Source organism: Gobio gobio (genome assembly GCF_949357685.1).
Source record: "Gobio gobio genome assembly, chromosome: 13".
Lineage (NCBI taxonomy): Eukaryota > Metazoa > Chordata > Actinopteri > Cypriniformes > Gobionidae > Gobio > Gobio gobio.
In genome coordinates this window covers 9,792,713-9,819,018 of record NC_137106.1, presented here as the reverse complement: position 1 = coordinate 9,819,018, position 26,306 = coordinate 9,792,713, and the positions used below count along the sequence as shown (strand labels likewise).

At 38.4% G+C, this 26,306-nt stretch overlaps 1 protein-coding gene across 1 annotated transcript in view; it reads right to left on the bottom strand.

The window, feature by feature from the left end:
* Positions 1-24,680, bottom strand: part of slc39a9 (solute carrier family 39 member 9) — a 34,926-nt gene extending 10,246 nt beyond the window's left edge. Inside the window, exons 1-6 of the mRNA XM_079832866.1 lie at positions 24,103-24,680; positions 21,425-21,533; positions 17,284-17,484; positions 17,138-17,212; positions 12,370-12,455; positions 10,015-10,149 (exon numbers count right to left, since the gene is read on the bottom strand). Of these exons, the coding sequence (XP_079688992.1) occupies positions 10,015-10,149; positions 12,370-12,455; positions 17,138-17,212; positions 17,284-17,484; positions 21,425-21,533; positions 24,103-24,198 (702 nt within the window). The 5' untranslated portion in view covers positions 24,199-24,680. The remainder of the gene's footprint in view (positions 1-10,014; positions 10,150-12,369; positions 12,456-17,137; positions 17,213-17,283; positions 17,485-21,424; positions 21,534-24,102) is intronic.
* Positions 24,681-26,306: the final 1,626 nt, after the last annotated feature.

Below are 26,306 nucleotides of genomic sequence, written 5' to 3'. Positions count from 1 at the left end.
CATAAATACAAATCAAAACAAAAACAAAACTTTCATAAGTAGCTCTAACTTTTAACATCCTACCTTTAATAATTTCATCTACATCATACGAAATTGGTTTAAAATTCTTACTAAATAAAATGGCAACTCCGCCACTTAAATTAGAGTTGTGACTTAAAACAGGTATTCCATTGAATTCTTTCATCCAATCAATAACATTATCTGAGCTACTATGTGTCTCTTGTAAAAAAGCTATATCTATACCTTTCTGTTGAATTTCATCAAAAATGTTTGCTCTTTTCTTAAAATTCCTTGCACCATTAACATTTAAAGAAGCGAGATGCACTTCACTCATAAGGAAAAGAAAAAAAAGATACAATTTACAAGACCAAAGAAAAGAGCTATCTTTATTCTTTATATTAAATAGCATCATTATTTAGGGCATTGTTGGTGTTCCTCACAATTTTTTTCAATCTATAAACTTCTTTGTTGGTGAAGCAATCTCCATCCATCAAACTTTTTGCTTTATCAGCAAACTGTTTCATATCAGGGAAGTAATCTTGTACCCTCACTCCTCTCTTGTTTTTCGTTGATCTGAGGAACAATTTTATATCCTCAAGTTCATATGTACGATACACAGATTCGCTCTGTGAAAAACTTGCGCTACATTCTGAGGAATCACTGTCACTCTCGGTGTCTTGCGTATCTTTTAAGTCATCAGTTTTACATATTTTTGCATCTAGAGACTTATTTTTCATTTTTCTTTTTTGAGGTATCTTAAAAAGGAGCTGCTCTTGCTCTGATGTTAACTGTACCTCACACGTTTCGCTTACAGATGTTACAATCTGTTCATTTGTTATCGTTCTACTTTCTTTTTTATTACCGGCTAAAGAAGCCAAACTCATCGACTCGCTAGAAACCGCAGCTACGGATGTGTCATTAAGCGTTGACTCTGCTTGTTCACGCCGAGATGGGGCTAACTCAGCTTCCAACTCACCGGGAGGATTTTCAAAACTCTCCGTCACAACCGAGCCTCCAACCGGCACAGTCAAATCAGCCTCCACTTCCCCGTTACCTTCACCATTCTGTTCAACATTTCTATTCTCGTTTCCTTTCTCCACTACATTGCTTTTGGTCGGGCAATTTCGAATCAAATGTCCCGTTTTTCCACATCCGAAACACTTAGTCTTTCCAGTAGTAACAAAAATAGTGTAACTAAAATCCTCAATCCGAAAATTAAGCGTTAGATCTAGATCAGCGTCATCTGGAATGATCATGTAGGCGAATCGCCTAAAGGAAACTATATGTTTTAATAAAGGGGATTCACTACTAATTGGTATCTTTTTGATTGGAGACACCAATTTACCATAACGTGACAACGCTTGCGTTAAAATCTCGTCACTCACAAAAGGTGGCACGTTAGATAGAGTGACTCTTTTGGCAGGCAAGGAAAAAGGAAGAACTGAAACAAATTCTCCACTAATTACGATTCCCCGCTCAACCAACTCATTAGCTTTTTCCACGCTATCCAAAAAACCCACTAAAGCATGATTCATCCTGGAAGCGGATAAAACACCAGAGTGTCCAACCACTTCCCCAACAGCCAAGCAACAGTCCTCTATGTTCACCCCCGACGCCACCTTAACTGCGTGACGTCTCGTGAGTGAACACAAACCCTGCACCCGCTGGGCCGACATGCTTCCTACAAACGGATAGCACACGGCCCTAGATATAGTACAAAAAAACAATAAACACAAAAAAGACAAACAAACAAGACAAAAAGTCAGCTTAGAGAAAAAAAATGATAGAAAAGAGAGAGAGAGAGAGAGTCTTCTTCCTCCTTATTCTACATGTGGAACTCCTCTTGAATACTTTTACAAAAATTTTTTTACCATCACAGCCGTTGTGATGAACGAATCGTCAAAGTGTGGATTATAGCATTATTTTTAGATCTTTTCCTATCACATTTAAAGCTGCAGTGATGAGCATTGAGTAAACAGACAGTCTGTTGATCACGTCAATGCAGTGATCTCCTCATTGCAACGCTATTTCTCTCACAAAATGCCATCACCACAACTAACAGCAAACACGACGTCGACATGAATACACAGGGCTGTACGTTAACTTTTTATATAACTCCGATTTTATTTGTCTGAAAGAAGAATGTCATACACCTAGGATGACTTGCGGGTGAGTAAATCATGGGCTAATTTTCATTTTTGGGTGAACTATCCCTTTAAGCAGAAAATATTTCCACGTGATAAAAAGCAAAGCCTCCGCGAACACCTACCTATAACGTAATCGCCAGGGACCAATGGTAGTACAAAGGTGTTTACCAGCCGGAGCTAACTTTTCCGGAAAGTTTGCTATGGTAAGCCGTTTCAAACTCCCAAAACAAATGTAGTTTTGGCCTGATTTTGTTCTAATGACGACATCAGTTCGTTCTTCGATTTCGCTTGAAGTATAAAAGGCCCTTTAGATGGCGGGTGAATCTAGGACACAGTGAGGACATTAAATATTTAAATACTTTTTGGGAGGACATTAAATATTCAGGATGCTCGTTTACATCCCAGCAATAAAAATCACATCGCATCTAAGCCTGGAAATCAGAGAAAGCAGTCTAAAGAAACACAATTATGGGGTGTTTCACAGCAGGGGAACAAGAGGTGAATAATCTCTACTCTGCCACCTCAGCTGTTCCCATGGCAATGGGATGCCTGCGGGCGAATCTGAAAAACATAGCGTGGGCCTCCATGGTGGTTATGTAACCCTGGTGAAGCATCAGTTATTGCTGTGAAGTTATACAGAGAATAATAAACCTTGTGCCATTATAGAGACATTAGTAGACGTTACAAAACAAAAAAACTAACACAGTTACTAAAAACCTATATGCAAATTAAGTACATATTTAAACATTTACCGCATGATTTACTCACCCTCAAGCCATCCTAGGAGTATATGACATTCTTCTTTCAGACAAATACAATCAGTTATATTAAAGGGGAGATGAACTGAGAAATCAACTTTCCTTTGAGCCTTTGGTGTATAAAAGTTCATCGTGATATAAGAATATCCTGTAAGTTTCAGAGCTGAAAATGTCCTTGTTAGTCAAAGAAAAGCTTTTATAGACACCAGGCCCAGAAAACGAGAGATCTCAGAATAATGTTGACCATTGACGTAATAGGACGCAGAAGCACCGCCTCAAGCCCGCCCACCGACTCGTGAAAACGGGTCGCGCTACCGAGCAATAAACATCCCGGTTCCAGCTCACGTGCGTAAGACATTGCGTTTGTTCGCTTCATTTCACCGCGGAATCGATTGTAAACAAGATAGAGGTCGAGACTGGATTTGCAGACATATTGAGATTAAAACACAATGCTGTGCCTTCTATATTGGATCCGACAGGAACGGTGCAACACACACTTGTGAGTAAAACATGTTTTTATATGTGTTAGTATAACGTTGTTACATATCGTTTGATATCTATTGATTACATACCTTAGCACGCTGTCACAGACTGGAGAAGCTGTTATTGGTTCATTCGTGATCAGACTCGGACTTGTAATGCCAGCTCGCAAAGCCCAAAGTCCCAGGGCTATGTGATTTTCAGATGGGCTATAGTGAAATAACATTCCTTTCTTGTGCACTCGCGTGTGTGTGTGTGTACGGTTCGCGGTTATATTCACTGATGATTGGGCAAGCCAAGTAATACAGAAATAACATTCCAATCAATCGTGGGTGGATGAGAGATGAATCATTGTGTTTGTTTGATAAAGATATTTTGCGAGGCCTGTGAGCGTTTCCCCAGACGCTATCAAAACAATTCCTCACGTGTACTGACAGGGGAGCTGAAGCTCAATAAATATACAAATCTTATCCAATCCTAGCCGTGTGCGTTTACTCTTTACAAGTCTTCAGCGCGGCACGCCCATCAAAACCGACCGTTTTTTTCAGAGAGAGTCAAAACCAAGGCAGAAATTAGCCTATTACTTATTCATTATGATGTTTCTGAATGTAAAAACCACGCAAACGTCAGAAGTTGACCTCAGACAACAGTATAATTTTTTTTAAAAAGTGCATCCATCCATTATAAAAGTGCACCACACGTCTCCAGGGGTTAATACAGTCCTTCTGAAATGAAGCGATGGGTTTGCGTAAGAAAAATAAAACTAAGTTTTAAAGGACAATATTTAAAACCAAGTAAAATATCTAGTCCGTCTTCTGTATTCAACTTACTGAAAGGTTGGATTCTGAAATCCACTCCTGCTTCAAAATACCTATACATATATCCAAATTAAAATTCATAATCAAAGCCTTAAAGCCTTAATCAATATTTATCTTTCTATATTATATATTTTTTTAAATGATTCTTTCCAGTTATTTTGCTCAATCAATAGGACCAATGATTGTTTCTTCCTTTATATTTTCTAAAGTTTGAGTGGTGACTGAGGGTCTGTCCTAGTGATGTGTCACTAAACACGAACATGTTGTCGTGTGTTTGGATTTTGGAGGCATCACACACCCCTAACCTGATGGGAGTGCAGTAACAGTGATTGCTCATTTAGCCCGGCTTCCAGAGATGAAATATGGATAGGTCTTTTATTTTTATATTATATTTTATTCCCTTCATATTTCCTTTTACTGAAACACTAAAGAATTATGAATATGGCCTGTACTATTGTCGGTACCTCTCACTGAGAGAAAGCGCATGTTATCAGTATGTTTAGGGAAACTTTTTCTTGTTAGTACTAGAGCTCACCAACTCCAACCTTGAAGAGACTGTGTATCTGTGTATGTGCGCTGTATTCCATGTTACAGATCAGAATTGGAGGTGGATTACGGGCATCCTAAGAGATGGGTGGACTTGTTGTTCTGGGCAAGCTGGCGCCTGCTCCAGAATCTGGAAGGTCACTACGTGCCTAATTTCCGGGGTGAAATGACATTTTTTAATATAACTATAAATATAATGTCATATACACCTAGGATGGCTTGAGGGTGAGTAAGGCCCAACCCCAATTCTATTTAATACCCCTTTGCCTTCACCTACACGTTCCCCTTGCAAGAGAGAAGCAAGGCATAGGGGTGAAAATATTCCCCTAAGAAATGGAAATCATCATACCCCGTTTCTTTTATTAGTGTCCTGTAACATTTAACCAGTATGAACAGCAATGAAGTGCATAGGCAATATCTAACAGAAATCAGGCGCGAGCACGTTTAACAAATTACTCACTCCCAACGTTGTTTTGTGCTGAATTTGGACTTAATAAAACGGCGCTCGTTTTCAGTTCAAAAAAAAAAAAAAGAGTATGAGCCTTCGAGTTTCCTAAGACGATATGATAAAGAACATACAAGACTGGTGAAGCCGCTTTTCCATCGGGCCAAACTGTTCTGTTTGTTTATTAAGCGTCCCATTCCGTGCAGATCTGAGCCAGCTGGTGCCGATATGGTTTTGTTTTCTACTGTGGTGCTGCAATAACGATCATACGTTATATGTCAAGTCAGTCGTTGCCTTGGTAGTTTACAGACAATAAGTGATGTAAATATCAACTGCGTTATGAAGGATGACCAGATATATATATATTTTTAATTTTTAAACCATTACTATGACATTTTATAATATTATTATTTGTGTTCACATCACTAGTTCTCATCAATAGTGCGTTAAGCAAGCTACAGAGAAACTGGCAGCCAGGCGACACACAAGTGATCACAAATCCTGAGTGGCAACATACACACATTCTAGCAGCACGGTAGCCGGTGGAGGGAAACTCATCATACCCCTTCGTTCGAAGTGTGGTCCTGAAAAATCTTCATTTGAAGGGCTATCTGGCCCTTCCCCTTACCCCTACCCCTTCACGTGAACGCGCAAAACGAAGGGGTAGGGGAAAGGGAAGGTCTAAGGCAGTGGTTCTCAACCTTTTTTCAGTGATGTACCCCCTGTGACATATTTTTTCAGCCAAGTACCCCCTAACCAGCGCAAATTAAAAAAAAGACTTAAAACAGAGCACTGTGCCATCGGTGTCTGATTTATTCAACTTTGGAACAGATAAACACATACAAAATTCAAACATTTAAAAAAAAAAAAAACTATTTTGAACATTTTAAATGATAATAATCCATGACTAAATTTATTGCAAAAATGTATCATCACTAAAATGTAGTGATTCAAACTAATGTAGTGAAAACAGTGACCATATAACCATTTAAAACTCCATAAATGTGCAAAACACTTCTCATTTGTAGTGGTCTCAATTGAACTATTTGAAAATAAAAAGATATAACTAAAAAAAGAAAGAAATAATTAACTTAATTAAAATAAATAAAGATTTGTGCACCTAAAAATAATTATCAACATAAAGTGTCCTCTTTTGGTATCATAGTAAAGATCTGTTCTCAAAAATAAATTATTAACTTAAATAAAAATTTTAATTAATTAATTAACATTAATTTTAAATAAAAGCAGAAATTGCTAAAAATAAATAAAATATCCATCTTAAAATATCTTTTTAAGAATCAAAAAGAAGACTGACATCTTAACTGAGTGTTTTTGCACTTTTAGTGAGACACTTGGGCTTGTGCTTCACTGAGGATCTTTTTCATTCTTGGTGGCAGGGAGGCAATTGCTGTGATCAAGCTCTTCTCCAGGCACAGTCTGTTTCTCTGCTTTGTTTTGATCACAGTCATTGCAGAGAAGGAGGCCTCACATAAATATGTGGAGGCAAAGGGTAGTAGCTGCTCCAAAGCTTTCTGTCCCAGGTCAGGGTGCTCCTGCTTCACACACACCCAAAACTGTGAAAGTGTGGACATGGCAAACTTCATCTGGAGGCCACGATCAGATGACACTTCCAAGAGTTTTTCCTGATAGGTGACCGGGAGCTTGCTTCGGTTTGCTTCGGACAAGAGAAATGGGTTTCTCACCCAATCCAGCTGTGCAGATTTCTCCTCCATGTCAGGAAAGTAGGAATGAAAATCCTGAATCAACTTGGTCAAATGTCCCACTATGACCAACTTGACTGGAGCTCTGTCCACATCCTCACTAGAGAGAAAATCATCCAGCTGAGGAAAGCAGGTAAAATCCTCCTGTTCACAGGCCATTCTCCACAGCTCTGTTTTCTTCAGGAAACCACCCACCTTGTCATACAGGTTTAAAATGCTGGTGTCCTTGCCCTGCAGAGACATATTCAGTTCGTTCAGTTTGCTGAATATATCTGCCAGATAGCACAGCTTTGCAAGCCAGTCTGTGTCCTGGAACAAGGTGGCATGGGGAGATCTGTGCTCAATCAGAAAGGTGTGTACTTCGGATCTTAATTCCAACAGCCGGTTGAGTATTCTCCCTCGAGAGAGCCAGCGTACTTCTGTGTGCAGCAGCAGTTGTGTGTGTTCTGCTCCCATATTTTCACAGAGGCGGCGAAACAGGCGTGCATTAAGTGGCCTTGACTTAATGAAGTTGATCACTTTGATGCTGCTGTTCAATACGTCATGCAATACAGGGCTCATTTTCTTGGACGCCAATGCCTCTCTGTGTATGACACAGTGAGTCCACATCACGTCGGGGTTTTCTTTTTTAATGCGCGCTATTAGTCCTTTCGCGCTGCCTGTCATTGATGCTGCCGCGTCTGTACAGATGCTGCTGCAGGATTTCCAGCTCAAACCGCTTTCACAGAAAGCGGCATTGACAACATTAAATATATCCTCTCCTGTTGTTTTCCCCTCCAAACTTTTGCAGAATAGTATGTGCTCATAAATGTCGTCAGTATCAACATACCTCACAAAAGCAACAAGTTGTGCATTTCCGCTGACATCTGTGGATTCATCCAGCTGGAGTGAAAAGGAGTCGCTAAGTTTTCCCACAACTTGCTCGACAATGTCTGTTCCCATTTTATCTACTCTGCGGCAAATAGTGTCATTTGACAAAGGCACAGTCTTTAATTTCTCCGCTGCGTTTTTGTCCAGCATAGTCTCAGCCAGCACTACAGCCGCTGGAAGGAGCAGGTCTTCAGCGATAGTGAATGGCTTCTTGGCTTTAGCTACGAGCAAAGACACTGCATAAGAGGCCTCCAGGGCTTTGGCTGATGTTGTGGAGGCCTTCAGCATCGTGTCTTGAGATGATCTGAATTCAGACAGTTTCCTCTTAAAAAAGTCAGGTGGCTTACCAACGTGACATCCATGTTTTGTCTTAAGATGCCGCTGCAGATGTGCTGGCTTCATGCTACTGTTAGCTAATTTCTCCCCACAGAAAAAACACAGTGCCTTGGGTGGGATGCAACTTGTGGACGTAAATCCAATTAAAACATATTCTTCAAGATACAGCCGGAATTTTGACGGCTCTGGTTTGGCCTTCTTTGCCACTTGTCCCTCCGTGTTTTCAAAAGAATTGCTGCTACGCTTCAACCACGACTTCATGTTTGATCCAAGTGATTGACAGGTGATGCCAGGCGGCATTTGACAGGTTGGGTCAAACCATCCTGGTATGGGGGTGACTCATGGGTTTTTAGGATAATGAAATTGAATAGCCTACTGAATATAAAATTCATTTTATGAACTTATACTTATATTTTCCTGAAATATTTATAAAAAAATTATTTTAAAGGATTTTTGCATGCTACTTTTTAAATATATGAATATTTTAAAATCTCACGTACCCCCTGGAGTGCCTTCACGTACCCCCAGGGGTACGCGTACCCCCATTTGAGAACCACTGGTCTAAGGGGTAGAAATGGGATTGGGCCTAAATTATGGGATAAATAATTTTGGGGTGAACTATCCCTTTAAATAATTAATGGCTGAAATGTTTTAGAAGCAAACTGTAATATTCAAAATAAGTTAGCCTAATGTTAATAAATACAACATAACATCACAAACAAATGTCATAACCTATAAAAACATTTCTTTCATATTTTTATAGACATTATTTTCATATTTTATATTGTTTTATTTCACCGCATGTATTAGCGAAAATGAGCATGTATATTTAATGTTACCTATGCTTTGTCAATGTTAAGATTCTTTTTAATATGCCAATTAAAATACTGCAGGCTTTCTTCAGGTCTTTATCACTTTGTTAATGCTGCGCATTTGCGAGCTTGCAGCGGGAATCTCTCAAGTGAGCTTACAGGCTTCCGTACGTCGTGCCCGCAGCATCTTCTGGGATTTCTAACGGTTCGATTCTCACAAGCCTGCACTCGATGAATCCTCAATACCAAGGACACATCCGGGTATTTTCATGCATCCTCTGTACTTGCGTTCTTGAGTAACTTCGACGGTTGATTATGATGTAGTACGAGAACAAAAGGACGCAAGATCCCTTACGGGCGTCTTTTTTGAAGCTGCCAGCGTGTTTTACATTATACTCCTATGGAGCAAACAGTGTTTTCAAAAATGTTGCGAGCGCTTTTTTAAACACCAACGCTGACGTCTTTTTCTGCAGCTCAGCGTGTCTTTTCAAGTTGAAAAAAGTTCAACTTTTCTGATAATAAAGCCCTACGTCAAGCGCCTTTTTGACAGCTGACCAATGACAAACGAGTAGTGAGCCCTGACTCGTTTCCATAACAAGACAAATGGAGAAGGTGCCGGTAGATCGACTAAACAGCAGTGGCAGGTCTTCAAACTGACTTTTGTTAAGTCTAAAATATGCCGCAAACCGCGCATCATCCAACCGGAGCTCCTGGATTCAATTATTGTAAGCACCATATTGTTTTCTTCCCCGTATAATGTTGTGCATTCACAAACGTCGTTGTGAACCGACAATCTCCTCCCCATTAACTTCAAAAGCCAACTTTCTCAATATTTTGTACCTCTGCACCACACAGCACTCGTGTTGCAGCTGTTGTTATAGCAACAAAAGACGCCATTGGCTGCTTGAGAGACGGCCAATGACTCCTTTTATTTTATTCCGCCATATTCTCCCATTACTAGTAATATGAGTGCACTGTCATTGTATCTCCAAAGTTTTTGTTTTAACCCAGTTCAAATAATATGCAGATATTGTCTATCAAATTGACACTAAAAAGGTTTTATTTTAATATTTGAACATACCTGACTGAGTCCTACATAGGTGAGCATGGCCAAAACGGGGGCAGCCAAGGCAAAGACTAATAGATGCTTCCGGATACGGTTTCTTTCTAAACCCGCATGCATGAGGAAAGAGACGAGTCCAAATGCAGCAGGAGCCTGAAATACAATAAATAGCATCAGATTTCAAATTTAAATGAGCATTAAAAAAATGAAAAAAATGTAAAGCATAAGAAACAGTTTAAAGCTACACTGTGTGATATTTTCCCCCATCTAGCGGTTAAAAGATATATGACCATCCAGTGAATTTTAGTTTCTGTTCTTCTCAATTCCGATTTCGTTTCAACTCCTACGGTGGCCGATTTAGTCCAAGATTAACATGGCTTCCAGTTCGACCTCGTCCACATTCGACACGGTGCCTGTGGGATATTCTGTGCGCAGTGGGATGGTTGGAACTCAACTGGCCTAATTATTCGGCTAGAAAGAACTGCAGCTAATCCAGAGTGAACTTTGATGATAGTAATGTTTATTCAGTCATCCAATTGCAAGGCATAAACAGGTTTGCGTGGATATGTACATAAATGTGGTTTCTGTGAGAGAACAAATAAGGATGGTAAATATACATACACAGTTAAGAACTGTATAACTATACTTATAAGTTACATTTGTATAATGTAACCGTAAACCAGAGCTTATTGTACCATATATAGGCGCTAAAGGCAGCTGCATTAAAAGGAGCTGAGCTGCCGCTGCTAACAAGCGGTGTCCGGTTACAAAAGTGTGTGCGCTGCTTTAACGTTAGCACTGCAGTGCGCTCTGTATAACAATTGTTAATATGCCGATCAGACCTGATACATATTTCCATCAACATACATTACAAGCAAATATTTTCTAAAAACGAATAAACATTGTTGATAACAAAATAACTGAATTATTATTCAAATAGGTGAGCATTACGCTATTGTATGTTGACACAAAAATACTTCTGAGGTGACATCAACTGAATTACGCGATGACACACTCTGAAACACATCTACAATGACAATAACTATTATTACTTACGGAGTTATTAACGCACAGAAATACCACACAAGCAAAAACAGACTTTTGAGGAATAAACAAGCCAGGAAAACTCCATATAACTCTGTTACTGGACGCTGCTGAGATGAAAACTCTCTGCACATGCACCAGACAAGTCTGAACAAGTTGACACGCACATGCGCGAGGCAGAGAATTTTGTACAGTGCCATCGAGTGAAACGCGAAACGCGAAGCTTGAATTTACGGGTATGTCCCTCTTTGGCTAATGTACTTTTAAGATGGAGGGGCAACATGGCGACCACCGTTAGATCCCATTACCTTATGTATTTTCAATGGCATATTATAAACTTACGAGAATACTTTATTACTTGAAAGAAGTAAATATACATTAATGAGCACATATATTTTTGAAAGAACTAAGTGTTTTTAGCTAAGAATAGACTAAAAAAGTTACACAGTGTAGCTTTAAAGCATAAGAAACAGTTTCATAAGGCTACACAGTTCACAAAAAAACGAATCAAGCAAAATATAGCTGTATTGATTTATAGTCAATTAGATTTTTGTTGTTGAAAGAAATGAATACCTTTACTCAGCAAGGATGCATTAAATTGATTGATACAACAGTAAAGACTATTACATTGTTACAAAAGAAAATCTATTTTTTCTCGCGTGCGCACGCGCACGCACACGCACACACACACATATATATATAGTTTTGAACTTTCTATTTATCAAAGAATTATAAATAATAAGTATAATTGTTTCCAGAGCAGCAAATCATCATATTAGAATGATTTCTGAAGTATCATGTGACACTGAAGACTGGAGTAATGATGCTGAAAATACAGCTTTGAATTTTACAACAACAACAACAAAAAAACAACAACATTAAAATACAGAAATGTATTATTATTATTATTATTAAATAGAAATCATATTTTATATTACTGCTTTTACTATTTTATCAATGTGTTACAATCATCGTCTAAAATTAAATGCAAAGTAAGTGTTGTGAGTGTGCACTATTTATACTTTAAATTAAGCAAGTTCACGCTTCTAGGTTTGGCTGCCTGTTTGTGTCCACTAGCAAAACATAAGTGAACTGTTATTTTTTTTACTTGTTTACAATATATTGTGCTTATGTTCTGAAATATTTGGAGAATTTATTTGGAAACACAATTGGAAAGGCACCTACATTTACTAATATTAATCATTCAGCAGGTCTTTCTAAACAAATAGATACAAGTGACAAACAGCACAAGCAAGTTATCATAACTATATTCACAGTAATACACAAGCTACAGTAGAAGTACATTAACTTCATTAAAGTTGACTGTACCTTATGCAACATAATGGCCACAAATACAATGAGCTGGACGCTGGTCTGAGACGTGGATGCAGCCGCTCCGAGAGCAACGCCATCAGCTGGAGCCACAGAATGAATCAAATATCATCACTGGTCAAATTGAACATACACTACTAGTCAAAAGTTTGGAATAATTCAGATTTTTCAGGTTTTTGAAAGAAGACTCTTATGATCACCAAGGCTGCATTTATTTACAGTAAAAAACTGAAATTGTGATATTACAAATTAAAACGATTTTAAAATATTTTTTTTTTCCTGTGATGGCAATACTGAATTTTCAGCATCATTAAAGGCCTGTTCACACCGGGACGATTTTCGCACGCGTTTATTGCCGACGTTTAACGCCTCGGGACTAAACAATGGGCGCCAATGTGAGTGTTCACACAGACGCGCAAAAAGCCAGGCGTAAAAGCGCCATTTTTAAAAAACGCCTCGGGTTCGTTTTTTTATTTTGACGCGGCGCGTAAAAAACTGTCCGACCAATGAGATCGGCGCTTTTGTTCACGTGCCTGGAGCAGCTGAAGTGACAGTAAAACACGACTTGGTGGCGCTCAAGCACAAAACGGTCTTGCCGAGCACATACTGATACGACGAAGAAGTAGTAAGTAGACAAAGAAGAAGATGAACTGCTAATGCTGCTTGCCAGTTAGCAAAAAGTGTGTGAATGGTTTTGTCCATATACATAATATGTCTCTGGTTTTGGCAAGCACGTAAATACTGTCTCTCTTCTCCTTCTGTGTGACAAGCGAGTGTCAGAGGCTTAAAGTGCCGCAGCATCATCTTGTGTACCGGGAGCGCAGGCCTGTACACACCGGGACGAATATCGCGCGCGCTTATCGCCAGCGTTTTTCGTGCCGTTTTTCGGCGCGTCTTGAGTGTTCACACCCAAGCGATTTTCACTGGCGATGCGCCGAGTGAACGTGCACATTCAGTCGATGCGCTCCCGGTACACAAGGTGGTGCTGCGGCACTTTAAGCCTCTGACACTCGCTTGTCACACAGAAGGAGAAGAGAGACAGTATTTACGTGCTTGCCAAAACCAGAGACATATTATGTATATGGACAAAACCATTCACACACTTTTTGCTAACTGGCAAGCAGCATTAGCAGTTCATCTTCTTTGTCTACTTACTACTTCTTCGTCGTATCAGTGTGTGCTCGGCAAGACCGTTTTGTGCTTGAGCGCCACCAAGTCGTGTTTTACTGTCACTTCAGCTGCTCCAGGCACGTGAACAAAAGCGCCGATCTCATTGGTCGGACAGTTTTTTACGCGCCGCGTCAAAATAAAAAAACGAACCCGAGGCGTTTTTTAAAAATGACGCTTTTACGCCTGGCTTTTTGCGCGTCGTGTGAACACTCACATTGGCGCCCATTGTTTAGTCCCGAGGCGTTAAACGTCGGCAATAAACGCGTGCGAAAATCGTCCCGGTGTGAACAGGCCTTAAAACGGCAGGCGTAAAAGCGTCATTTTAAAAAAAACGCCTCGGGTTCGTTTTTTTATTTTGACGCGGCGCGTTAAAAACTGGCCGACCAATGAGATAAGCGCTTTTGTTCACGTGCCTGGAGCTGCTGAAGTGACAGTAAAACACGACTTGGTGGCGCTCAAGCACAAAATCGGTCTTGCCGAGCACATATTGATACGAAGAAGAAGTAGTAAGTAGACAAAGAAGAAGATGGGCTGCTAATGCTCCTTACCAGTTAGCAAAAAGTGTGTGAATGGCTTTGCCATAGACATAATATATCTGTGGTTTTGTCAAGCACGTAAATACTGTCTCTCCTTTTCTTCTGTGTGACTAGCGAGTGTCAGAAGCGTAAAGTGCCGCAGCACCACCTTGTGTACCGGGAGCGCTATCTACTGAATGTGCACGTTCACTCGCCGCATCGCCAGTGGAAATCGCTTGGGTGTGAACACTCAAGACGTGCCGAAAAACGTCACGAAAAACGCTGGCGATAAGCGCGTGCGATATTCGTCCCGGTGTGTACAGGCCTTTACTCCAGTCTTCAGTGTCACATGATTCTTCAGAAATATTTCTAAATATCATCTATGTTAAAAACTGTACTTTTATTAAGCAATATTGATATTAATAGAAACCATTATTAATAGTAATTGAGCACCAATAAAATTGCTATCAACTGAGCACAAAATCAGCATAGAATTATATCTCAAGGATCATGTGACACTCAAGACTGGAGTAATGCCATGTAACGTGTGTGTGTGTGTGTGTGTGTGTGTGTGTGTGTGTGTGCGCATGTATATATATTTTGCATTATTTTATTAATAATTACATTCTTATTATACTTACATTTATTATATTTTATTTATAATAGGCTACTAATATTTATTATATTATACTTATTTTTAATTCTTAATTTGAAAAAAAAACTTAATTTAAATTGATGCCTGTCATGGTGTTTCTTATTTGTCGCCTCTGATTTAGATGCGTGTCCTCAGCAGATGCGCTGTACTGTTTAAAGGTGAAGTATGTCGTTTCCGCGACATTAGTGGCACTTTGCGAAAGTACAGAAACACAGCATATTTTGCAAACGCACCTTCCACATGTCTCGCCCAAGCCTGCCACACTAGTGTTAAAAAAACTGAAGCCAGGATCAACTGAAGTCACGATCGCCCGCAGGTGGTTGGTCCCAGTATAGCTCATAAAACCGCCCCTCCGTGTATTCTAATGGACATGAGACAAACTAAACAATCAAAGTACACTTCATATAATTTTTTCAAAAAGATGGTTTCTATCATTGTAGGCAGTTTTTAATCACGATTTCATTTCAAGGTTTCGTTTTAGTTGGCTATTTGATGCTATAAAAACAGGGGGTGTGACGTCATGATTGACAGCTGAGATTGACAGCTTCTCTGAGTGAAGTTGTTACTGAGGCACCAACTGACTTTTTTCTGGATTTTTGGGAGGAAATTGGAGCTTTAAATTTAATTTCTCCATTTCCATAACTGTTTATTTCACACTAAAAGCTTGGATTCTGAAATCCACTGCCGCTTCTATATATCGATTCATATATCCAAATTAAATCCATAATAAAAGCCTTAATCAATATTTATCTTTCTATATTATTATAAAGATTTTTAATGATTCTTTCATCTTGTGTTATATTTTATTTCATTTCATATTTCCTTTTACTGAAACCCTAAAAGATTTGTATGAATATGGCCTGCATTATTGTCTGTACCTCTCACTGAGAGCAAGTCTCTTCTTCTACACATATATCCTTCGCCATAATAATTTTTCTTTTATGATCTGAATAATCAAGTATAATCAATTTATGTATCCCTTTCTATACTTTTATATAGAGATCTCTTACTTTTTTCTTTAAAGAAATATAAAAGAAAAAATGCCATGTGTACTTCTCTCTGAGGAGAGATTGTTGTATCAATGTTTTGGTAGTGGGTGTTCCGTTGATAAAGTTCAGGTCCCACTGACACTGGATAAGAGGCGATTCCCTAGTTCTTGAGTGTGTGTGTGTGTGTGTGTGTGTGTGTGTGTGTGTGCCATATGTTCTGTGCAGGTCTGTGGACCTATCTGACCAGTCCTCCTGACACCCTAGACCCACAGGCGCCGGTCTGCGTGCCAAACATCCTGCCTAAACAACGACACTCTCGTCTATCTATGTGACAAATTGTTTCGACTTTTATGTTTCTTGAGCCAATAGAATCATCCACCTTGCAGTAATGACGTGGCTAGACCTTGAAAACAGTATAACTGTTGAGAAATTGTATGTACGATGGGTTGGTAGAGGGAGCGCGGCCTACGAACTCCTTGTGAGACTTGAAGCTGGCTTCTGCTGATGAAACTGCAAAATATTCTTCAGTAAATTTCTCTTTAATTAATTGCACTCCTGACTCTTGGTCTTCATTTTTCACTACAGGTCCTGGGTCCTAAACTGTTACCCCAACAACACAGACATAATGAGTTCTGCATCTGCGAGAGTGTGGGCGGGCTTTTGATATCACGGCTCTACTTCCTGCTCTCTACTGTGCAGACTCCGGCTTCCCTTTTCTTCAATGGAATGTAGTGAAGACACATCATCCATATTTTTTTTACGCTCTATGGTCACGCCTGACTCAACTGGAACACAACTCAACAGCTTTTACAGGTGCTTGTGAAGGCATCAACAGGTAAATGAAGGCTACTTTCAATAAATAGTCAAATATATTTGGAAACTTTTAGCTGTGTTGCCATGTGTCATGAGAGTATAGAAGTGAACACGCTTATTATAAAACTCATCCAACGTTGCATTTTTGACAACGCGTCACCCAGCATACCCGGGTAAAAAAAGTCACCGCTCGCCACATATACATATATACTGTGTTCCAAATTATTATGCAAGTGACATATTAGTAGGATCTTTAAGTTTCCATTTACCCAAGCAAACCTGGAAAACTATTTAACAAACCTGTCTGAGATCGAGACCAGTTATCCAAAAAGATGAGAAATAAAATAAACATTCAGATTTAGTGTTTGTTTATTGTACTGAAATCCTACCGATACATCACTTGAATAATAATTTGGAACAGTTATTATAAACTATAATAATATTTCCGATTAGTATTTTTCTTTTAACAAATTTTTACAGCCTTGGTGAGCATGACTTCTAAAATGTATTCAAATATACTGTAGTGTGCAGCATTACAAATATGGCAAAAATACACTACATAGAACACATTTGGATAACTCACTTAAAGATGTTTCATTAACAGTTTCTTCAATCAGTTTTACCTGCAGCATGGACGACCAATCCAAGCGTGGTGGTGACTTTAGAGCTAGCAGTCCTTGCTGCTTCTGGATCTAAAGCTGTGGAGAGAACAGATTCAGACACTTTATGCCATCATCAGTTTATACCATTCTAATTCGCCATTACCGACCATCACTGTTGTGCATGTGAGCACTGCCGATTTGATCCACCAACAGCATGAAGACGAAGCCCAGCACCAGAGAGACGCCGATATAAGCGTGGAGCTGCTCGTGACTGTGGCTGTGTTCCCCGCTGGGACCCACGACTCCGTCTGCAACCTTCTGATCAGAAACCTCTGCTTCCACCTGCCCATGGCCATGGTGGTGCCCACCTACAGCAAAACAGGAACGAGTACAGCTTTGGATAGGGTTGCGTACCGTTCACATTTTAACCGATACCCGTACCAGTACCTGAAATTTGGTACCCAACGGTAGCTTTTTTAGGTACTTTAGGGATGTTTACATCAATAACTAAGTCATTTATAGAAGTGTTATTGACATTATGCCAGAGCTGCCCTGGTCGCTGTCTGCCATTGACTGTGATGTTTGTATACTGTAATATTTACTAGTAAATAGTAGGCTACTAGCTACTTAATTTAATTAAAAAAAACAACCATATTATATTTCTTTTTTTTTAATTTAATTTCAATGAAATATTTCCCACAAATGATGTGTATTTTCTGGTAATCAAATGAAGACATAAGACATGAATTTAATTAATCTTTCAAACAAGTGCTGCACAACTGAGCATTATACTGTTAAAATTAAAACATGAACACAAATTGTAATTTATTACTTAAAAGATAAAGTTTTGATAATATATTATTATTACATTAGTGTTAGTATTATTACTACATTGAGACGTATTCTACTGTATTTGTCAAGTTCATGTACTAACTAGTTTTTAGTACATAAAAACTACTATTTATGTAGTTTTTAAATACAAAAACTGCCATTTAATAGCTTTAACGGTATTAATCATATACATACAATTTATGTGTTTGTTAAGTAGGCTAAAGTGGGACATACTTGTGTGTCATCAATTTTTATAAAATAAATATGCTTGTTTTTTTTTTAATTATAGTAAATGGTAAAAATTAGACTAGTCTACAGTGCAGACATTTTTTTCAATTGAGTTTACTCGGGTATGCTAACTGCTCTAAAGAAAACATGAAGCCAATGTATAAAGTTAGTGGCTCCAAAACCGTGACATGAACCAAACCGGGGTATAAGTGTAGTTACTAGAGGTCAACCGATTCATTGGTTTTGCCGATTAATCGACACCGATAGTTGATTGGTGGAACAATCGGTTATCTGCAAAAATCCACACCGATAGTTTTTCCGTGTTGCGTCCATTGCTGGAGCGGCTGAGATGGATGTGCTGTCATCACACAGTACAAGAGCATTGAGAAGGGTCTGCTGGCATTATATAGCACGAGTGCAGCCTCTAGAGGCCAAATAAAAACTATCACTGACGCCTTGTGTTTACAGTCACACGTGAGGCTGCACTCGGCGCTGAGCGGCGAGTGCTGACACATCAGATGCGCGTTTAAAACACGACAGCGAAACGGTATGAATACTGAACACTACAGTACTTGTTGCCAAATCATTATAAAGTAATTCATTTCTTGACTAGATGCTACATTAACAGGTAAATAACAGCAGTGTGTATGTTTGTCAACGAGACTGAGAGAAGGCTAACATTAGCAGTACCTCAAGCAGTTAAAACAATGGGATAAAAACACACGCAAGTCTGACCCAAATGTTGCATATATAAAATTGTGATGTGAGATCACAAACTGTATGGTCATGCTGCCGACAGAAACATAAACAAAGCAGAAACGCATTCATTTTTTTATTAGATAATCTCCTTCTAAAAAAACAGACTGTTTGGATTTGTATGAAATGGTAACACTACAATAAGATTCCATTTGTAACATTAAGTAAGGTTAATAAATGCTGTGGAAGTATTGTTCATTGTTATGTATGTTAATTTCAACATTAAATTTTTATCTGTTAACCTTGGTTAATGCACTATGAACTAACATGAATGATCAAGGTACAATTGTATTGCTCATATTAATACATGCTGTAAAAATGTATGCATAAAGCATATAGTTCATGTAAGCCAACACATCCTTGTTGCATAGGGACTTGTACGTGCATGAAATGTACATGCATGTTTCTAGGTTATAGGTAAAGAAACAAATTTGACCTGTAATCTTTCAATGTTTAATTTTCAGAAGAATTTGTTCTGTTAGAAATTCTCATTTTAATATTCATATTTATATGTTTTTAAATGTAGCACATTTTCATGGATCAGTACTGTTTTTTATTTCTTGTATTTTTCGGCAAGTGCGGTCCAACCTAGTTATCAGTATCGGTAAAATCCAGTATCCACTATCGGTCGACCTCTAGTAGTTACACCCCTAATGAAAATTCATACAAAAAGCCAATTTAAAAGGAATTCATTCAAAAATCCTTGCCGTTTTGTGCCAGAAATAATAGATGTCTAATTGCATTAGAATTCCTATCATCAATATGCATTTAATAATATAACTAACTATAAAAATAGTCAGCAACTTTTCAGCAACTTTTTGTTAGTAGTTTAAAGTGAAAATTTTAAAAAGCGTGAATATAACTACTTCAGATCATAAAGCTACTAGCTGCTCATAATTTAAAGTAGAGGTCGCCCGATAGTGGATTTTACCGATACCGATAATTAGGTTGGACCGCACTTGCCGATGACCGATTAATGACTGATCGTTTTTAAAATGGATACTGGATAAAAAAAAAACAGTACTGATCCATGAAAATGTGCTAAATTAAAAACTTATAAATATGAATATTAAATTGAGAAGTTCTAACAGAACAAATTCTTCAGAAAATAATTTAAACATTAAAATATTACAGGTCAAATTTGTTTCTTTAGCTATAACCTAGAAACATGCATGTATATTTCATAGGTAACACTATGCAAGTCCCTATGCAACAAGGTCCTTATATGCATACATTTTTACAGCATGTATTAATATGAGTAATACAATTGTACCTTGATCATTAATGTTAGTTCATAGTGCATTAACCAAGGTTAAAGCTACACTATGTAACTTTTCCGTCCACTAGAGGTTGCCTGTTCAAAACAAAGGCGTAGTTTGATGACGCCACGTTTGAGCGCAGAATCTCGGGAAATGTGGTCTTCACCTCACAGCCGGTGGGAAACAGTCAGGATAGGACTCGGGCAGAAATCATGTTCATGGATGCGATTATTAACATTAATGTAGTGAAGCAGAGCAGGACCGAGTGTTGTGGAGCTGAGCAAGGCCGCAGGAGCGATTGAAGAGCGGGACTGTTATTATGGCATAGTCGCCGGCGGGACTTTTATTATGACACAGTTGCCGGCGGCACTTCCTCTTCTCCAGTGCTGAGTGTGAGGTAACGCAGCTCTGTTTATCGTATTAGATATATCTGAGTGTGTTGAAAAGGAAGTTATGACGTTCGCTCGGCGGCTGCTATGACACTTGTTCACACTGCAGTGAGAGTAAAGTGTTTCACTGAATAAAACCGGAGACCGAGGGTGACGCAGATATGACGCAATCGACAGGCGACTCCCTCACACGCATAGCTCACACGTCCCGGCTCCTTGGTTAAAATAGCAATTTTCTCACGATTTACAAATAGTTGAAAACATTTGGGATATTCTAAGTACTCAACTGAACAAAATATATAACACTGGCCTAGTGGTTTCTGGATGTTTTACTGCAAAAATCCTACATAGTTCACCTTTAACAGATAAAAATTCAAATTCAAACTCAATTTAATGTTGAAATTAACATACTAACAATGAACAATACTTCCACAGCATTTATTAACCTTAGTCAATGTTACAAATGGAATCTTATTGTAAAGTGTTACCATTTCATACACATCCAAACAGTCTGCTTTTTTAGAAAGAGATTATCTAATAAAAAACGAATGCGTTTCTGCTTTGTTTATGTTTCTGTCGGCAGCATGACAATACAGTTTGTGTTCTCACATCACTAATTTTATATATGTTGTTCCACCAATCAACTATCAGTGCCGATGAATCGGCCGACCTCTAATTTAAAGTAGCATCATGTCTACCACTCATGAACGCATTCCTGCAGATAAACTTCTAGATATCAGTTTAGGATTTATGCATGGATAACTCTGCCCGAAACTTTGATATATATTTTGCGTTATAAGGAAACGGAATCAACGCATCTACTGAAGTGTGAGCTTGAATGTCACCTTCCAGCATTTCCTCATAGAGTGCATGAACTCCCTCGGGAATAATGACAGCCAGTGCAGTGCCACACAACAGCCCGGCGCCCAACACCGTCACCAACTTCAGCTTCTCCTGGAGACAGAACACAAATCAGAGAATCTCAGTGGGCATGACTGATAATCTTAAGCGTAGGAGCATATTTGACTTATTGAAACTGTATAAATTCACATAAGCATTTTGTCACCCTCCCGCTTTTTATGATCAAACGTTTTGGTGGATCATAAACCATAAAATTAGCTTGTCCAGAAAATCAATCTGAACTGCATTTTAAGACAAAACACGGCAGTTTAAACAAGATCACTGTGGGTGGTAGATTAAACAGCTCATGTCTATTGTATAAACTTTAGCTTGATATAACATTCAACATTCAAAATAAGACCATTTGCCCTTGAAATCTTGAAGGGTTAGTTCACACCCCCCAAAAAATTCTGTCATTAATTACTCCCCCTCATGCTGCTCCAAACCCGCAAGACTTTCGTTCATCTTCAGAACTCAAATTAAGAGCTTTTTGATAAAATCTGAAAATAGAATAATATTTCTGTCCCTCCATTGACAGCTACGCAACTGACACTTTGACGCTTAAAAAAGTTTAAAAAGAGATTGTAAAACAAATTTGTATGAATTGAGCGATTTAGTTAAAACATTTCTTTATATGATGAACAGATTGAATTTAGGCTTTTATTCACATATAAACATTCATCATCTCACACTTCAGTTGTGGTAAACTGAAGCTCAAGCATGTTCGCTTGACGTGCCAGAACCAATGAGGTTCATTCTCATGTTTCGCATCACATTTGAGCTTCAGCGAGAACCAATGAGGTTTGTTCTCGCACATCACTCATGTTCGGTTGAGCTTCTGTTTATGTTCGCTGATCAATGTTAATATGTGGATAAAAGACTAAATTGAATATTTATCACATAAGGCGATCGGGTCTCTTCAGAAAATTTGGACTAAACCGCTTAATTCATATGGATTCATTTTTCGATCCCTTCATGAAGCGTCAAAGTGGTAGTTGCATACCTGTCAATGGAGCAGAAATCTCTCAGATTTCATTAAAAATACATTCATGTGTTCTGAAGGTGAACAAAAGTCTTACGGGTTTGAAACGACATGAGGGTGAGTAAATAATTACAGAATTTTCATTTTTTTCAAAAATGAAAATTAGCCCATGATTTACTCACCCTCAAGTCATCCTAGGTGTATATGACATTCTTCTTTCAGACGAATAAAATCTGAGTTATATTAAAAATGTTCTGGCTAATCCAAGCATTATTATAGCAGTAATAGTTGCTCTGTTTTTTAAGTCCATTAAAAATGCATCTGTCCGTCAAATAACTGCTCCACACGGCTCCGGGAGGTTAATAAAGGCCTTCTGAAGCGAATTTGTGTAAGAAAAATATCCATATTTAAAAATGCATTTCATTTTTTTCTATGGCTCTGCATCAACCATCCCCGCGCCATCACTTCCGGCGAATAAGGTCAAAATACATGCAAAATACCGGCGCGATCATAGATATATACATAGATTCCTTATTAGTGCCTGCGCAGATCGGTCGAATGAGGCATCTACGTATATATATATCTTTGATCGCGCCAGTATTTTGACCTTATTCACCGGAAGTTATGGCGCTTGGAATACTAGATGACATTCGTCTGGTAAAAAAAAATAACAAATGCTGTTCGGTTTCTCGCAGAAACCGATCGTTTCGTGTCTTAAGACATCAATGTGTTGCCACGAGCCGCAGGGTTTAATAAGGATTCGTATGTCTATGTGTTTTTACTCTCATTGATCTCATACTCTAAAACAGTGGTTCTCAAAGTGTGGTATGAGTACCACTAGTGGTACTCAGGATGCCTTTAGTGGTACTCACAGGAATCACTAAATAAATGAATGTTAAAACACATACATTTTAATTTAATATTTATTTGAGTTTTTTTTTAGTTTTTTATGTTTAAGTACAGTACAGTTTTAATTTAACTTTACAACACATTTTAATTTCTTCATTATTTAATTTACCTGTATGTAAGCACAGTGCAGTGTTAATGTACAAACTGTGAATTTATAATGTTAAAATGGCTGACAACAATAAATATTCTTAGGAATAAACTGCCTCGTTTTTTAACTGTAGAGCTGTTGCTGAATAGTTAGGCCTACTACGCTACTGTATTTTAATTTTGGTCATTATGGTGGTACTTGGAGAGCCAAATATTTTCTGAGGCGATACTTGGTATAAAAAGTTTGAGAACCACTGCTCTAAAATATCCCCATTGGCATGCATTATACGACTTTCACACTGCAACGGTTGCAGATAAAAATCTTCATTTGTGTTCTACTGAAGAAACAAAGACACCTACATCTTGGATGTCCTGGGGGTAAACAGATAAACATACAAATTTCGTTTTTGGGTGAACTATCCCTTTAAAATGGGGGTGCTCAAGCTTTTGGAGATCAATAATACAGATCTCAATCCTGTTTCTGAAAACACCAGCACTGCACATTATGGATATCTGCCTTTTCAAACACATCTTTTCCTGCAGAGAACTAAACACTCCGAGACTCACACGGACTGAATGCTGAGCACACCTGTCCCTAAATAAACTGCTGTAAGTTAGACATGGACAACTCGGGATAAAGCTCACCTCAGAGAAGTTGACAGCCAAGGGAATAGTTCCAGCCACATAACAACCGACTAACATAGCCAGAGACAGCAGACTGATGGAGCTGAAGTCATCCATTTCTGCTGAAGATCCAGAAGTTTAACAACAAATCCTGTGCAAGCGGTCAATGTTTGGTGCCAGTTGGGGTATTAGCCGGTTAGCTAATGAGTTGTTTGCATCTAGCCTTAAAAATCACGAGATTAAAAACGCACATCCACTGCTGTTCTACCGTGAAGGCGGTTTTGGAGCTCTTGGTACATTGACCTGATCGATTCTCTCAACGCTGTGGCTCAACTAATCACACAGAATCCCGTCACGCTTAGCAACGGCTAAAATCATGACAATCAGTCTGCGAGTAACTACACAAATTAACAGATTTGTTTACGCTTTTCATGGTCTACTTCGCTGGTCTCAGGCCGCGGTTAATGACATGGTGATTCCTAAATAGTCAACATTTTTCCGTCGCGGTAAACTCATCTAGTTCGCCACCAGTATCGACCCACACACTGATCGCTAACTAGCCGAGTATGTGATGTTGGCAGTCTGAGCGAAGCACTTCCGGGCCACGTCGCTGTCAAAACAAAAGCCCCCACCCCTCTCTTTAAACTACGTCAACAAATATCATCAAGATACAGCTCAATTTAAATTGTTTGCTGAGTTCGTTACCGCGTACTACTAGTATAATTCATACAATTATTAGCAATACTATTATTATTAACAACAGAACACAGATGATATTTAGCAAAACTGCTTTGAGAACAAAGAGACACGAGGCACTTATTTGAATTAACAATATAATTTAGGCCTATTTAGAATATAGTACGTCCGGATTACATTCATACTACACACACACACACACACAGGTTTTTTTTGTGTGAAATGTAGGGACATTCCGTAGCTGTAATGGTTTTTATACCGTACAAACCGTATTTTCTATCCCCTTACACTGCCCCTACCCATCACAGGAAACTGCACAGTTTACTTTCTGTGAAAAAAAAAAATCATTCTGTATGATTTATAAGCATTTTGAAAAGTGAGGACATGTGTAACGTCCTCATATTTCACCCTCTCCTTGTAATACCTGTTTCATACCCATGTCATTATACACATTTGTTTCCTGATATTTCACAAAAATATGCCCACACACACACACACACACACACATTTGGCACTGTGAAGTTATTACTTATTCAAAATAAGTACCTACTCAAGGGAATATGAAATTTCCCTTTTTTATATATAAATACGTATGGGAAAAACTGTAATAAATCACCATGGTAAATAGATAATGTCTGATAAAATGCACGTTGTTGCTGATTTTAAAAATATTAATGCAGAGATGCAGAAGAGTAAAACGAACAATGTCTAAAAAGTGGTTCTAAACAAGGAGGCCACATTTTGTGAAAATTTGCTAGATGTCTGTTCTGTGTGAGTGCTGAAGAAAATATTGTGTTTGTACATAGTGGCTGTGTAAATAGGAGAATTAATAAAGCACAACACACTTGTAGCCAATCAGCTGTAGGGGGCGTGTCCACTTATGATAGGGGAGGAGAGAGAGTGAGATTACTGTAGAAAGAGAGATGGATGAGAGACATTAAAAAAGAAAAAAAGGCAGAGGAATATCACATGACAAATAAGGGTTATGATCAGGCAAGAGCTTTAGGACTTTAGGACTTTAGGATTAATATTAGAAAAGCTTTCCAGAGCTGGAGAGACATTAACGGGAACGCAATTTTCCTTTTCTGCTTGATATGTGAGTAACATTGATTTTAATATTTTTTAATATTATTTTATTATTTTTAATCAGGGACAATATACATTAATAATACATCAAAATATATTAAAAAAATGCTAGATTTAGCCAACACTGGCTAACTTTCATCCGTAGTCCCTTGGCAGTTTGATGTTAATGACAGGGACAAGACAAAACAAAAATACTATACCAAAATGTCTATACAGTAAATGATCACAATTTTGATCATTTTGATTATGTTTCACAGAACCAAGATATGCTGTTGTTTTTGCTACTGAATCATTTATACTCGCTTGAGCTGTCATAATAGTGGTTGCCTGTGTTGTATAGCGAGTTTGTTCAGTCGGAGGAATGAAGGGAATGGTGTGTTGTTTGTTTAGCTTTCGATTTCAGATATCATCAGTGTTTCTCAGAAACCTATGGAAGCTTGTTT